The following is a 15,735-nucleotide window of genomic DNA, read 5'->3' as shown; positions in this document are numbered from 1 at the left end:
TAGGATTCTCCCAAGTGAAAAAGAATAGAAAAAAAAAAAACTCGAGGAAATAATGTGAGAACATGAAAATTGGAAATTGTAAAAAGGGAAGAAAAGTCATATTTAAGAGTTGGGATATGAAAATTGGGAAAACATGAGGAAAAAAATTGAGACTCCACTTCCATGTAAGCTTATATAATCATCACAGACAACATGATAGATGAGCGCACGTGACAATATCCAATACAAAATAACTTAAAATGGTTTCATAAAAACAATTATATATGCAAAGCACTATAATTTATCTTAGTAAGCATCTCAAACAAGGTAAATGAGAATGTTAATTTGCCAACATGGTCTGACCTTTGGCCAATATTTCGTTCCCGTCTGCAATACATATATCGGGTAGATCACAGAATTTCACAAAATAAACAATGTAGAGTGATATAGACATATGAAGCAATTTTCACCCTATCCAACAACATCAATGTCGGAACAGGATTCAGACGAGCTCGCATAATACTGACTGTCTTTAAAGCTTACAATATTGTACAGCACTGGTTGGTTTTTTTGGCTTGTTTGTAGAACATCTGTTTGAAATGCCAAAATCATATAATTGTGTCAGCTCAGCGAAGTAAGTGGGAAGCAAATTTCAATTAATAGTTAACTCAGAATTCATCTTCTTGAAATGCAACCAACTATGGTATTCAATATAAATCATACTTCTTTATCTAATAAATAGAATCAATGATTTAGCAACCAAAACTGAAATAATTAAATACCAAAATAAATATTGAAAAAGAAAAGTTTGAAATCATTAGATGCATAAATAATGATAGAAAACCTTATAATATAACCAAAAGGCAATAAAAGCAAGGACCAAATAATGAATTTCAATTCCTGTACAGCATTAGTAATGCACACTAAAAGCTTGTGTGGTTGGCTGGTTTCTAATGATTTCACTCTAAAGAAGTATGTGTTGCTGCTGAAGAATCAAGAGTTGACACTGAAGGAGCAATTGGCTCAACTAAAGAAATCATTCAGCGAAATTGAGCTACCTGATAATCAATGTTGGTGACATTGCCTTAAGTCCCTTGAAGCATTGCATTTCAAGATGGTTTTCAGGCAGGTGGTATTGATAGGTTTATGGAGTCTATTGATAATAAATAGGAAGGGGGCCAAACTCTTACGCTCGGGATATGTGGATCAATACTCCGTTTTAGGAGCAGAATTACCATGTACAGGGCAAATTGGAGGGATAGGGTTCTCATTTTTGGGATAGTTAAGGGATCAACACTCCCTTCCAGTTTTCATTAACAATGCATTCACCCTTGTTTAGATAGGAATTAGTCCTATCAGTACATTCCTCATAAGACAATTAGTTTGAAACAAGAATGCATAGTCTTAAGTCTCTTGACTCCTGGGCAACATTTATAACCCTGTATCCTTAAGAGTTAATATATTATTACCAGTTTATATGAGAACACATTCTGATGTAGATAGACTCGGAAAGACAAATAGCACAAAGTCTAACTAAAAAAAAAATGGAAGAACTCTTAAATTTGCATGTTGTACGCTCTTAATATGATTTTTTTTTCCGGTGATCACTTAAATAAAAGCATTGCCAAAAACATAATCAGCAATGTCATTAATGATTAATCACTTAACGGAATACAATATTCATTATACGTGCTTAATGAATACCATAACCACGTACACCAAAGCTTTAGTAACGAAAAAAAAGAGTTGGAGAAATAACAGATGCTTGAATGTACACATACGCATTCATAGTAAATCCCATAGGCAAAGTCATAAAACAGGAGCTGTATTACTTACCTGCGATGCTGCACTCAGATCAGAACTTTTCTCAACTAAACTGTCCAGCTTCTCCCCTCGTGCAAGAACACTATCAATGGTCTTGTGCTGTTTACAACAGAAAATCATCATATGTTGATAAACACTAGATCATTTGTGTGTAATGTGGTTCTTAAAAATCTACACACCAGAAAATCGTGCAGAGTACCAAACACAAAACCAATAAAGTGAGAAGGAAATGAGAAAAGCCCAAGCACCATAAAAATACTAGATCGAGAAAACCAAATTAAGTTTAATATGACCAAGTAAACGTACATTAATAAGAAACACAAACATATGACCAAGTATATGTACATTAATAAAAAACACAAACATATTTCAAAAATAATAATAACAATAACAACAACAACAACTGAATCATTGTTAACCAACTGACAGACATCATCAAAATCTACGACATCACATCACGGAGCTATGAAAGGATAAATTTGCAATAGTCCGTTATATTTGGCTCTTGAATGATGCTTGGGTTGCATGACACTGACATTTTCATCTAAAGATATATCTATTTGGAAACCAATGCCGAATCTCAAACAAACAAAATTTTCATTTAGAAAACTACCAATTGTTAACTTCAGTAAATTTAGAAGACAAAAGATGCAGGGAACCCACATACTGCGTTGCAATACAATGTCATGCATGCTAAACACTTACAAGGATGATTTTTGTTTCGTCCAACTCCCTCTGGATTTTCAACAACTTATCAGCCTCTGCAGGGTCCTGGAGATTTGACAGGAACATAGAATGGGGGTTTGAGTGAAAAGTTATCATGTGAAAGGTTGTCAGAAAAAAAAATTATTCAAAGCACTTGTGAATATTATACACTTCATTAATGTAAATTCAACAATTGCTCTAGCTAAAGTCAATATAATGAAGAGGCATTTACATGCCTGGAATTTTGTGAGAGCTTCATTCAAATAGGGCCATGGTTGAGTATTGTCTTCCTGAGTGCTTCTCCACGATTCACCAAAACTTTTAATATACTCATCCAGCACCTGCAGGACATCATATTTTATTACCATCTAGTAAACCAATTAAATAACATGCATCAGATATTCTTATCCGCCACCCAAACATACGGGAACTTAAAGCCGTAGGCAGAGTTGCTTCGACATATAAAGACAAATGGAGGAAAACAGATGTTTGGACATGAGATCAAGTTATCAAAATTGAAGGATATAAAGTATAAAGTCCAATGATATATCACATACAGACATGGTGGCAAGCCACGGGCGAAAAACAACATCAATAACGCTATGCTAATTGAGCAGTGTCATGTCATTCTTACCAAACCAACCAATTGTTTCAATGATTTCATTGGATTCAGAATTAATCCAACATATTCATATTGGTACTAGATAGAAGTTATAGAACTCAAACATAAAACCTTGACCTCAGCAGTTAAAATCTAAAAATTGGTCATCGTTGATTTGACAGTTACTTTTGCGAGCATATTCACGAGGAAGTTAGACAAGATTGGGTTAGTATGATAGCAAGACAATAATCCATGACAAAATGGAAAACAAAGACAGCAAGTCTCAAGATCTCCATAAATTAAATTACTAATAAGACATTAGTTTAGGATCTCAAATCTTCGGTATCCAAAAATCATGTTGGACTTGGACCAGCTTATTCAAGCCGAGCAGAGGGGCCGACCTAAAGTGTGTCAATACACAGTTAAAAGTATCCTCAGCAATACCAGAGGCATAAATTGTATAAAAAGTTACTCAGTCGTCTGACCATATCTCACTACGCAGTATTTGTTGAAATATTTTATGATGTGGTACAACAAAGTACACCATGGTGATTGGTAAGGTAACTTGCATCAAGAAAGAGTCAACACCTAAACGTGAAATGCCCGGCAAATCCAATCAAAATTGTTGGACAAAGCAAGTAAAGGAAAAATAACAACAACCAAGCTTTATCCCACTAAGTGGGGCCGGCTAAGTAACGGAAAAATAAAATTAAATGAATTAAATTTCGACAGATGTACTTTTTTCAAGTGAAACATGGGACGATATTGATGTAGTTAATAGTCCGCACTGAGATAATAGAAAGAAAATCAGTCTTATAACCGCGACCGAAAACAGAAAAACACCTAAAAAGCTTAGCACAAGGTTGCTCGAAACATAACATACTAGAAATAATAAATACAACACTGAACAAATACACATTCTCAGTCTCACCTGATTGAGAAGAGAAAATGCACTACGAACTGGATAGTGATCATCCATAAATCCCACTGCACAAAGTCCATTTCTGTTGTACGCATGTACCTTGTATTCTACAAAAAATATATTGAATTATGGCATTTTCTCAAATTATTATTAAAGGCGTATGTGTCCGTGTATTTGGTATATAAATCCAACTCATCATAATTAATTTCGATAACAGTGATTCACCAGACATAAAAACACATAATCAGTAATTTTTTCTATTACAATGCTTAATTACGAACGAAAAAGAATAAAAAAACGTAAAGTAGAAAGTATGAACCCGATTCAAATGGAAAGAAAAAACTGAAAAAGCATGATTGGCGTGAAATTAAATTAAAGAAACCTTCGTGCTGAACGGATTGACGCTGACCCTGAGGAGTACGATTAGCTACAGTACGACCTACGAAAACGATGAACTCTTTAACGCTGGATCGTTGAAAGTAACCGAAGTGACTCACATCGGAAGCGTTTGCGAGAAACACCGATTCTGAACCGTCGCCGGTGGATTTTAGCACCAACAGAGCCGTGATCTTCATTGAAAATAAAAAAAAAAAAAAAACAGAAATGAGATGGTGCTGAAATAGCGATGGAACGAGATCAAGATGAATTTGGTATGAAAGAGGTAAGGAAATTATGATTTGGAGAATCGGTAAAGGAGATTATTATGAAATTGAATGTTGCGGCGGTGGTTGAAGGAGGAGATGAGATCGTCGTTTTCGGAGGCTTTCTCTCTCTTCGAGAGTGAGCGCATATCATATATTATTAATTTTCTCTTTCTTGTTTCTCAGCCGTTAGATTAGAAACTGCACTGCACAGATGCCACCACATAAGTGGCAAAATTGTGAATAATTCTTATCGAACGATAGTGTAAAACTGATTTACAGTTGTATGCCACTTTAACTCAGACTAACTAAATTGACAGTTCTTTTTTTTTTTTTTTTTTTAAGGGTAAATTGACAGTGTTCTTATTATTAACATTTAGAGAAATGTTATTTCTACAACCATTTTTGTACAATTTTTGTACAATTTTCTCTCTCATACTTACATTATCTTCTTATTCTCTCTCATCCTTTTTCTCTCTCCATTGTTTTTGACCAATGAGAAAAGTTGTACAAAAAATTGTACCAAAATAGTTGTTCAAATATCATTACTCTAAAATTTATTAAATGGAAGGCCAGTTCTTCTCTTACGGGAGAGGATTGTCTCCCGTAAGTTTTTCTCCTGTTGTCTCCTGTGAGCAAATCTCTGCCCTTTATTCAGTTTAATGACAAATCAATGGCCATAAATAAAAACTCTTAAATGGTGTATCGTTTTGGGTCAACTCCTTTCATTCCCTATTCACGTCATTTGCTTCTGTCCTAGCTAGATATACACACTGCTTCATCTTCTTCTAACGACAACCAAACTCCATCTATGTTGCTCCATTAGTGGTCATCAGGTGCACTTGTTGGCGTCGCCGTCTTTAACTCTTCTGTTTCCGTCGCTATTGCCGTCTTTAACTCTTCCGTCGTCGTCGTCGTCGCCGTCATGCTCCATTGCAGTCGGTGATTCTAGTACCACCATTAATCATACATCAGTTCCAATCCTTAACGCTGCTATTGTCATTGCAATTTGCAATCTTGTTGTTATTTCAGTAGTCATATACTACCTCCGTTCCTTTTTAAGTGTCATTTTTTAACATTTTACACAAACCAAGACACTCAATAAATGTTACTTTTTCTTATACAATAATCTATACTTTTACTATAATAGCCTTAGTCATTTAATATCTTATTTCATATATTTCTCTCTCCACAATAAATAACTAAGGGTAATGTTGGTAAAACAACATTTATTGTTGCATTGAACTTTGAAAGTGACAGTTAAATAGGAACAAAAAATTTCTCCAAAAGTGACACTTAAAAAGGAACGGAGGGAGTAATAAAATAAATAGGAGAAATTTTGTAGCAAAAAGATAGAAAAAGAGTGTATGGAACATCTTTACACGCCTGGACTGAAGAATTTTTAAGCATTTAACATAGTGTTTTTGAGAGAGATCTTGGTATTATATTAAGACCCTGCCTGTAAATCTGCAATAGAAGTTATGATTTTGCAAAAGTTTTTGTCCAACTTTCAATTTCTACGTTTGTCAATCAACTAGTGAAAATTATTAGCAAATCAATTTCGACAGTGATTGGATTATTAGCAGTTGGTTTGTTTGTGATGAATGGTGCTGGTGGTGGATAAAAATGAAGAAGAAAAGGAGAAAACTGACCCAAAACCAGACTTGTTCACCAAAAGGACACACCATTTAAGAGTTTTTATTTATGGCCATTGATTTGTCATTAAACTGAATGAAGGGCAGGGATTTGTTCATAGGAGAATACAGGAGAAAAACTCACGGGAGACAATCCCCTCCCGTTCACAAGGCTCTTATTAAGTGAGGTCTAAGAAGGTTTGATGCACGTAGCTTTATAGAAAAATAAAGTGTTTCCAAGATTTGAATCTATGATCTCTGCATCACAAGGCACCAACCTTGTCGTTGCGACCTAGGCTTGGCCTCTATGAAATATTTATTAAAGTAGATTAGATAAATTATAATCAACATTTAATGATGACAAATAAATTGATGTTTTGTTTTCATTGTCATGGTCTACTAGGTTGGGTATGTATTGTGACCCATTGATCAACCAATCAAGGTGGAGGCAGCATTGGACACCAACACTTGTGCAACTTCAAACTATGGAGCGAATATTTGAAGTTGAGACGGGGTGTCAAGCACGGAAAAGATAAAGAAGATAGTTGGTGATTTAAACTGTATTACAGAATATTCCTCTCGAAGATTAAACTAACTAACAAAAGACACATTTCAAGATCAAATTCACTGGAGAAAGAGACATTGAGAGATGCCTATTTTTGAAATTTTAATAAGTTCAAAGACTCTACTGATAGTGTTTGACACATTCAAGGACTAAAAGGATTATTTACTCAATTTGTCCCAAGCTTATCAGGCTACCATGATGTTTTTCTCAAGCTTAATGAATGAGTCAATCATGTGGAGTCTTGTTATGAACTTTGGCCCAATTTAGATTAGTTTCTACTTATCAGAACATGTCAATTAAGAAATTGTTCATAGTTTTGACATCCAAAGAAATTTTTACAAGTTTTTGAATGTTCTATGGAAAACTAAAAACTAGCGAGCTTATGAAATATTGAGATATAAGCAATTCCATGTCCTACAAACACCTCTTAAGTCATAACACTTTAAAAGGATGGGATTAAACAAAAGAAAATATATAAAGTGTGAGAGAGTTTTCTTCCATGTCCTACAATAGACAAGCAATTCCATATTACCTTCACATATTTGAACATTTCCCTCATGTATTATATCATTCTTTTATATAGCTCCCCATGATATAATTTGCATTAGCATAGTTGTGCAAACCACACATGTGCATCCATGTTTTGATGAATATTGTTATTTTCCCTTTTGCTTGTCGAATTACTAGAACATTGAACTTCAGCTTATGTGAATCAATAAAGTTATGTCTTTTTAATTATTCAAATGTGATTTTTCTTGCACTTTTTCCTGCAAAATATTCATTCATAATCAAGGTTCTTTAAACATATATTTTCAAAAGAATTTATAGTACTACGACTACATAGTACTCTAATTCCTCTCAAAAAATGAACATCTTATGGTACTAACTACCAAGTAAATGTAATAATTTTGGTGTCCCTAAAAAAAATAGTGCCCTGGGCGACTGCCCCTCCTGTCTATGCTCAGAGGTGGCCCTGGGCAAAGAGACCTTCATACTCGAGTATTTGAGCCTCTCTTTATCATAAAATTTGACAATAAATTTTTTTGTTGCACCGCATATTAATATTTGCAGGGAGCAGTGACTATCTTACTGGAAAAATGGAAGCACCTGAGAGCTGCCATACGTACGAGCCTGCAGGAGAATACAACACAGAAGGTTGATATTTGGGGTTACTTCTAACTATTGTGAATCTGTGATTAGCTAGCAGTAAAAAATTGGTAGTGTGCTTTTGGGCTAGTTTTGATGAGAAAGGCAAATTGAACTTTACTTAATGGTAGTAAATTTTATTTGAGAATGAAATAAAGTTGTGATTTGTGACTTCATTATGTGATGTTGGTCTTTTTTGTTTTCATTATGTTATTTGAACAATTATAATCTGACAACTTTTGCTATAACAATGTAAATGCTTGTCATGTTGGTCTTCATTATGTGATGCTGATCGATTTAGAAAGCAAGGAATGAAAAGATCTTTGAATCTACAGCTTCATGTGTGGGGGAAGTATTAGAATCAATTAAAAGGTTGTACCTTGGTTATGACTTTTCGGGGGGAATGAGGGTCTATGTGTTTGTATTATGAGTGGTATGGTATCCCTCTATATTGTATTATGAGAGAACCTTTTGGACACGTTTAATTGGAGGACGAACTTTGGTTAAGTCTTTGGGGGGTTAAGTTGACTACTACTTGTTCTTCATCACATTGTTGAGTTTAGTACCACTTGTACTTTTCGTCACCTAATAAATAAAATTTGTTAGATGTTAAAAAAAATGGTTGACTTAGTTCAAATCAGTTGTTATACATTCAATGGATGATATATTAATATTTAGATGTCGGAACTACTTGTTAATTAACCAGTTGGGTTGTATAGCTTGTTTGTTTTATAAATTGAGATCTTACTTTGTTTTCAGAACTGAAAAGTTGTCTTGAAAGTGTTGGTGACAGTGATTTTGTTTTGAGGGGAGATAGGTTTGGGGACATTTTCTTTTATCCCCGCCTCCCTCTCCCTCTCTGTTGTGTCTTGTTTTTTTTTTTCCTTTCTTTTTTCATTCTTGCTTCTCTATTCTTTTACTTTCCTTTACTCTACTATTATGCTCCACCCATAAAATTACAAGGGTTGTAATAAACAAAACCTAATTCAACAAGCAATCGACAGCACATTGAAGTACACAGTGTGATAACAAGGTACATGGTTATGTTGTAATGATAATATTACCAGAATTAAATTCCACCGCAATTAATGTCAACTTGTGGTTAATTCAACAATTTCCTTGCCTTGCACCTACCTTTTTTTTTTTTTTGATAAACCTTCAAAATTATATGGAAAAGAAATGTAGCATTTGTTTTCGATGTTACTCAATTATGAAAAATTCTCATGTACAAGACTATATAAGTCAATATGCACAAAGGAAATAAATAAATATTAACATTGCAAAAAAGAGCCCAGCACCAATTGAGGCTTTTGCAGACAGCAAATCCAACACCGTTGATTTGTATAACGTGTTCAACAATGCGTAGGTCATGAAATGTTTGAAGCCGGCGTTAAGAATAATCCTCCGCTATTAAGTCCTGCCCAATCAACTATCTACCACCACCAAGCATTCCCATCATGTCGTTAGTAGTTCCTATCTTCTTCTTCATCATGTTTTGAAACTCTTTAACGCCACCAAATGGCTTCAGCAAATGTGGAGGGAGGGATTTGACCATGTCCTGTGGATTTCTACTTTGAGATAGCTTACTGAACGCCTTTGCAAAACGTTTGTAAACTTCCATTAACTCCAACACTTCCCTAACTAGACGACCAGAACCTCGAGCTATTCGCATCATACGTGATTCGTTAATGAGCTTTGGGTTTGAACTATCCAACTCTGAAACGTCATTAATTAAAGTTTGAAATGTGAAGATATATTATATGTTATTTCATTTAGAGCATAAATATTGTATGCATAAGGTTGCATCTTCAACAATCAATTCATTATGCATACCTTCATTTGTCATTGAATCCATCATTGTCATGTAACGCTTAAGTTTTGCCGAGCCTTCATTCTCATGGCCTTGTGGTATTAACTCGGAACTAAATCCCGGAAGCATAGAAACAAACTACATATATGAACCGAAAATCAGTCAAATAAAACAGCATCCCCTATTAGTTAATTACTATATAGAAACAATCAAACAAGCACTTACTAGTATCTTATGGCACATAAAATGTATATGTATCAAGAAAGAAAGAAAGAAATAGTCAACGAAACATAATAAGGTAATAACCTCGCCCATAGGACCCATTTTAAGTGTGTTCTGAAATTGCTCATACATAATCCTCAAGGTGAAGTTTCCTTTTGACAGTTTTTGAACAAGATCAGCCTGTTGATCCATCGGAACAACTCCATGAAATTTGTCTATTAACCCAGACAAGTCCCCCATGCCTAGTTCAAAAGCCATTTGACAATGATTAAAATTTCTATATTTATAGGAATTTGGTAGATACCGCTACTCCTTGATATATAATAGAGAAACAAGAAATTTAAAAGTACACACCTAATAGACGACTAACAAACGGCTGAACTTCGAATACTTCAAACTGATCCGTATGTTCACCAGTCCCTATGAATATGACAGGACTCTTTGTTGCTGCAACACTGCACATATATAAAATTAATAAGAATGTACCCAAAGCACATAATACATACATACGAAATTAAAAATACAAGTTTGCCTCGTCTAAAATCAGAACTCAATTTAGAAGAACATCTCAATTGTCAATGGCAAGATCAACTGCCGATATTTTAACACATCCATAACTTGTTATGCATGTAATATCAACAATTGAGTTTTTCTTTTAGCAGTTAAGATCTCTGACTTTAATCTCTTTGAATTTCTGACTTCAGATGAGGTGGATTTTACAAACACAATAATTTTAGAGCCGTATAATACTAATTCTTTTAAATGATACAAATATATTTTAAATATATTGTAGCATTGAAATAACGGGGATAGTTCAAATTTTGGATGAACAAAAATGCAATACACTTGCATCTGTGACTTCGATACTGGGCTATTATTGGCTGTCGTTCATTTGTTTATAGTTGCAAAAGTTGAAAGTAAATATAATAGTTATCCTGTAGTAACACTTACGCGCTAAGAGAACCACCACCCTTGGCATGGCCATCCATTTTGGTGATAATTACAGCTCCAACAGCAATACTCTGTTTGAATGCTTGGGCCTGATTAAAAGCAGCCTGACCAATACTGCTATCCATAACAAATATAACAAGATCTGGTTTCTGAACAACGCAAAGAAAAGATATTATAATTTATTGGCTTTTGGAAATAGTTATCAAATGCATATAGAAAAAACAAGATATACCGTAGCTTCCGAAAGTTGGCGCATTTCTTCAAAAAGGGATGCTTCTTGTTTGTGCCGCCCACTGGTATCAATAATTATAAGATCATGGTTTTCTTCCTTGAATCTTTCCACACCTTCCACAGCAATTTTGACAGGATCTGACTCCATATAGCTGTAGAGGAATGAGGGAACAGCAAAGTAATAATTACTTGATAATTGAAATCATAGACAATCAATGCAACTGATAGAGAAGTTTCCATAAGCAAATGGTATTAAGCACTGCATAATCATAACTAAAGAAAGGTTGCTAGCGAAATCAACAAAAGCATCCGTTATTCAGGAAAAGCAAATGTTGCAGCAAGAGCTAGATGTGGCTAGAGAACAACTTAAGCACTTGCAGAAACATCATGATGAGTTTGAGATGAAATCAAAGACAGATATGAAGTTGCTAATAAAGGAAGTGAAATCCCTAAAGCAGCAGTTCAGCGAATTGATGGAAAAAAGTAGATGTCGAGGTATGGTCCTTTCTGGTTCATATATGTTACAACTATGAACTAATAATTTTAGACATTTCTCTAAACCAGACTAGGAAAGTAATTTGACTGGTTTCATCTGACTAATAATTTCTAGAATCATATTTACGTGTATTTTTTTCACACAAATTGACATTTCTTCTTATTCTTGATCTTTCTACTATAATGGCCCCTATTCTACATATTTTGGAACTCCTATTTTGGATATAACACTCTATTCTTTAACAATTTAATATTTTCATTGGCATCTGTTTTCACTAGAACCGTGCAAAAGGACAAATTTAATAATTTGTGTGTTTCATTAGTCCTGTCAAATTTGAGTTTTTTCATTAAAAAGCCAGACACACTCTAATTTTCCTATGACAAGATTCTGAAATTTCACGTAGCAATTACCATCTGGGTTATACCCTGTTTGTTTACTACTTGCTGCCCCCTTAGCCTTCTATATGGTGTCGCCTTTACTCACAGTTTTTTATGTCTGAAAATATATGGGATCAGGCACAGCTCTTGGCACAAGATGTAGAAAATGCTGTGGATGCTGCGGAAGGATATACAACTACAGTGTACATTAGTCTGAAAAGCACGTCATTTTGAACACAAGGCTCAAGAGACTGCAAAGTCAGACTTGTATCTTCCATAATCTGATCTCAAAGTGACCAAATTTTTTATAATTTGAAGTGCACATTAGTATTCTTTTATTAATAATATATAATTATTACCACACCTAAGCACTACATGACTTTTGTTTTTGGTGGAGGTGATAAAACGTGAACCTCTCATTATTTTATACTGTAATTACAAGAATAATACTATACTTGAGGCTATCACACACACAGAGGAAAAAACGTTCACACTTGCTCTTCACTTGATTGTGTATTTCTTTTCTTTTTAATTTTTTGGTGCTGTGATGTTTTTTACTTAACTGTTCATCACTCTCATCTCTTGTTCTAGATCGTTGCGAATAACCGAACCCACCCGATGACCCGTTCACTCGTCGTAACGGAGACCCGTCCAAACCATGTCTATTCACGGTCGAATTTGGGTCCAATTTCAGAACACTCGTTTCACATGTCTTCGCCGTTCTTAGTCCGACCCCTCCCCCCACCACCCCCACCCCCACCCCAAAACCCACCCGATGCTCTACCGTACCACTAACATGAACAGCCATGATGTAGCTATCGGGTCACATTTATGCAAAACAAGAAAACATTAGTCTACACGGTTCAACCATCTCCACCTTGTCATTCCTCATCAATCAGGCAACAGTACTATATCGGGATCTCATAGAAAAACAACGTTAACAAATACAAACGTGTACCTTCCATAAAAAGGGATCTTAGTTTTAGTAGCATTTTGCTTCAGTTGATCAAATGCACCAGCTCTAAATGTATCTGCACACACTAAAGCCGGCTTCCATCCTTTCTTCTGATAATAATGCGCATATTTTGTACACGTTGTAGTTTTTCCGCAGCCTGAATTCGTTTCAGAGAGAAGACATGACATAACACATAAGTATCTAGCAAATGGCTCAAAACTCTTTGTCTCTTCCTATCATTTAAAAAGATATGATCTATGAAGCATTGACAAAGACACGGCACTGACACATAAACATCGCAAATAATTTGATTGAATGTAATCACATGCGTCCGTGTCATGTCTTTGTGTCCGATAACAACATGTGCCGGACACGCTATCATATTTTTCAGTGCTACAGACAGAAATCATGATAATTTATAATCTATGCCAGCCGAACATTGCATAATAATTAAAGAGAAGTGCTATTTGTTTAGCACGACAGATTAGATAACGAATTTCGACGAATGCTTAAATGCACTATTTTCCCGATCTACATACCTTATCATTACATTACATAAATGGAACTTATTAAGGATTTTCTGAAAAAGAAAATTAAAATCAAAACTCTCTTTAATCGGTTCTATCTTGCTTGGGCTACAAAGCTCTGTTTTGGACACCACAAAATCACCGCTTTATCCGTAAATCATCGCTATTTGGCGTCACATACACGAGCATTACTTGAATGTCAATATACAAAGTAAAATAAGAGTAACTTGCAATTTATTATTACTTGGTTTAGTAGTACTTTAGCTAGAATTCATGAAAGAGGAAACAAACGTATTTAAAGGGATTCACTTGAGTTAAAGTTTAGGTAAAATGTCCAACAAATGATATGCAAATTTGTCACAATGTTCATTGCTTCATACTATTACTAGAAAACTAAGCTATCAAAGCAAAATTGTTAATTAACTACTGAAAGCAATATACAAACTCCTACACTTTTGATCAATTGTAGCCCAATCTCAGAATTGAATTACATTTTTTAGAATTTATTTTATCTGTCAATTTTATATTATCACATTTATTCAAAAACATGTTTAACAAACAATCACCGAACCACACACTAACTTGATGAGTAGTACAATAATGTGACACATTTTTGGCACTTTCATGTGACATTGCTAACATGAGTATTCCTATTGTATTAAATATATAATGATTTAGGATATTAATGAGTGGCCTGTGATCAAACCACTCCCATCCTACGGTAGAGGAAGAGATGCAGTAGCTGGAAGGCACACCAGCCTCATTTTTGGAACAAACCTCACTGATGTTATTGTCACAGGTATGGAAAAAAGTTGCAAGGAACAATTATCAAAACTAGTAGTTTAGGGTTGGTGTAACATTTTCAGCAAACATGTGCTACCCATCAAAAGTTTGAATTCCAATTCCTAATGTTTACTAACTCTAGTTGAATATATTTTGAATCTATGTGGCCAAGCTTTATTTTACTCTCTTTAGCAAATTCAAAATACTAAGTATATGTTTGATATCATGGTGGGTATGTCAGAATCACGGCGACACGTCATAATTTTGAGAAGCTATAAAGTGTAGCTTTTGGAAAATTTTGGTGGATCGCTATGACTCTTACATACCCACCATGATACCAAGAATATATTATTATGACTATTTGTCGTCACGTAAAATCATAGTGATAACTTTGTGACTATGTGTCTAATTTCGAACAATTTATTGTGGTGCCATTGCCATATACCAAACCAAAAGCATAAAGAATCGAAATTTGAATTGAATTAACATGTAATTTGAAGCAACAAACCTTGTAAACCAACAAACATGACAACACTTGTTTTTCCTCTTTTGGGAACAAAAGATGGCTTTCCAGGATTCAACATTCTGCAGAGTTCGTCAAACACAGCCTACAAGAACAAATCACAATGCATAAAAAAAAATGCAAGCAATTTCTAACGAAGCAACAAAACATATATATAAAAAGAATTGGTTACTTGTTGAATGATCTTGCGTTTGTTGTGACCGGCGGCGAGTTGTTGGAGATTAACAATGTTCTTGATATTGATCTGCATGTCTCGAATAAGCTCGAATCGAACGTCAGATTGAATGAGAGCTCGATTGATCTCATTGAGACAATCAGTGAGAGCTTTCTCATCGATGACTGTTGTGTTGTTCATTTTGTGAAGAGCACGAGTAATGCTTCCTCCTAATTCCGCTAGAACCATCTTGTTGGAATTTTCAGATTTCGATGATGATTGATTGTGTGAAGCAGGAATCGTACAACAAACTCGAATTGGTTTGTTACAAAAAAGATGGACAAGTTTCAGAATGAAGCGGGTGTATTTAAACCTCTTTATTAATAATTAATCATGGAGAAGTTTCTAGGCCTCATTTCATAATTAACTAAATTTTATTTTTGTTTACTTTCGTTCCGTTTCTACAAATTGATAAAATGTTATAGTCATTTTTTATTTTGAAGGAAAAAATTGTTATGGTCATCATAGTGTACGTAAACCAATAAAGAGCCTCTTTGTTATATTTTTTTTTTTAAGAAATAAATTATTATTTTAAAAAAAAAAAAATAACTTTTAAAATGATTGCATGTGTTTGTTACGGTATTTTAAAAAAATCATAATTTAAAAACAACATCAAATGAGAAGTTGTT

The 15,735-nt window shown here is 34.4% G+C and overlaps 2 protein-coding genes across 2 annotated transcripts; both read right to left on the bottom strand.

Annotated features, from left to right (window-relative positions):
- Positions 1-243: 243 nt before the first annotated feature.
- Positions 244-4,797, bottom strand: LOC146951492 (VAMP-like protein YKT61). The gene is made up of 6 exons (XM_085747474.1): positions 4,414-4,797; positions 4,041-4,138; positions 2,745-2,849; positions 2,509-2,574; positions 1,816-1,902; positions 244-569 (listed from the first exon to the last, which is right to left on the bottom strand). Exons 1-6 carry the CDS (start codon positions 4,604-4,606, stop codon positions 519-521), a joined length of 600 nt encoding a protein of 199 aa, XP_085603600.1. The 5' UTR covers positions 4,607-4,797; the 3' UTR covers positions 244-518.
- Positions 4,798-9,204: 4,407 nt separating this feature from the next.
- LOC146951491 (signal recognition particle subunit SRP54 2-like) lies at positions 9,205-15,384 on the bottom strand. The gene is made up of 9 exons (XM_085747473.1): positions 15,065-15,384; positions 14,878-14,977; positions 13,063-13,216; positions 11,233-11,383; positions 11,001-11,149; positions 10,404-10,504; positions 10,134-10,291; positions 9,851-9,965; positions 9,205-9,733 (listed from the first exon to the last, which is right to left on the bottom strand). The coding sequence occupies exons 1-9, from the start codon at positions 15,293-15,295 to the stop codon at positions 9,447-9,449; spliced, it is 1,446 nt and encodes a 481-aa protein (XP_085603599.1). The 5' UTR covers positions 15,296-15,384; the 3' UTR covers positions 9,205-9,446.
- Between the last annotated feature and the right edge of the window lie 351 nt (positions 15,385-15,735).

The sequence above is a fragment of the Medicago sativa genome, chromosome 2 (assembly GCF_051527215.1).
Source record: "Medicago sativa cultivar Bolivia chromosome 2, Bolivia_mono, whole genome shotgun sequence".
NCBI lineage: Eukaryota > Viridiplantae > Streptophyta > Magnoliopsida > Fabales > Fabaceae > Medicago > Medicago sativa.
The sequence above is the reverse complement of the archived record's forward strand: the minus strand, read 5'-3'. Positions and strand labels throughout refer to the sequence as shown.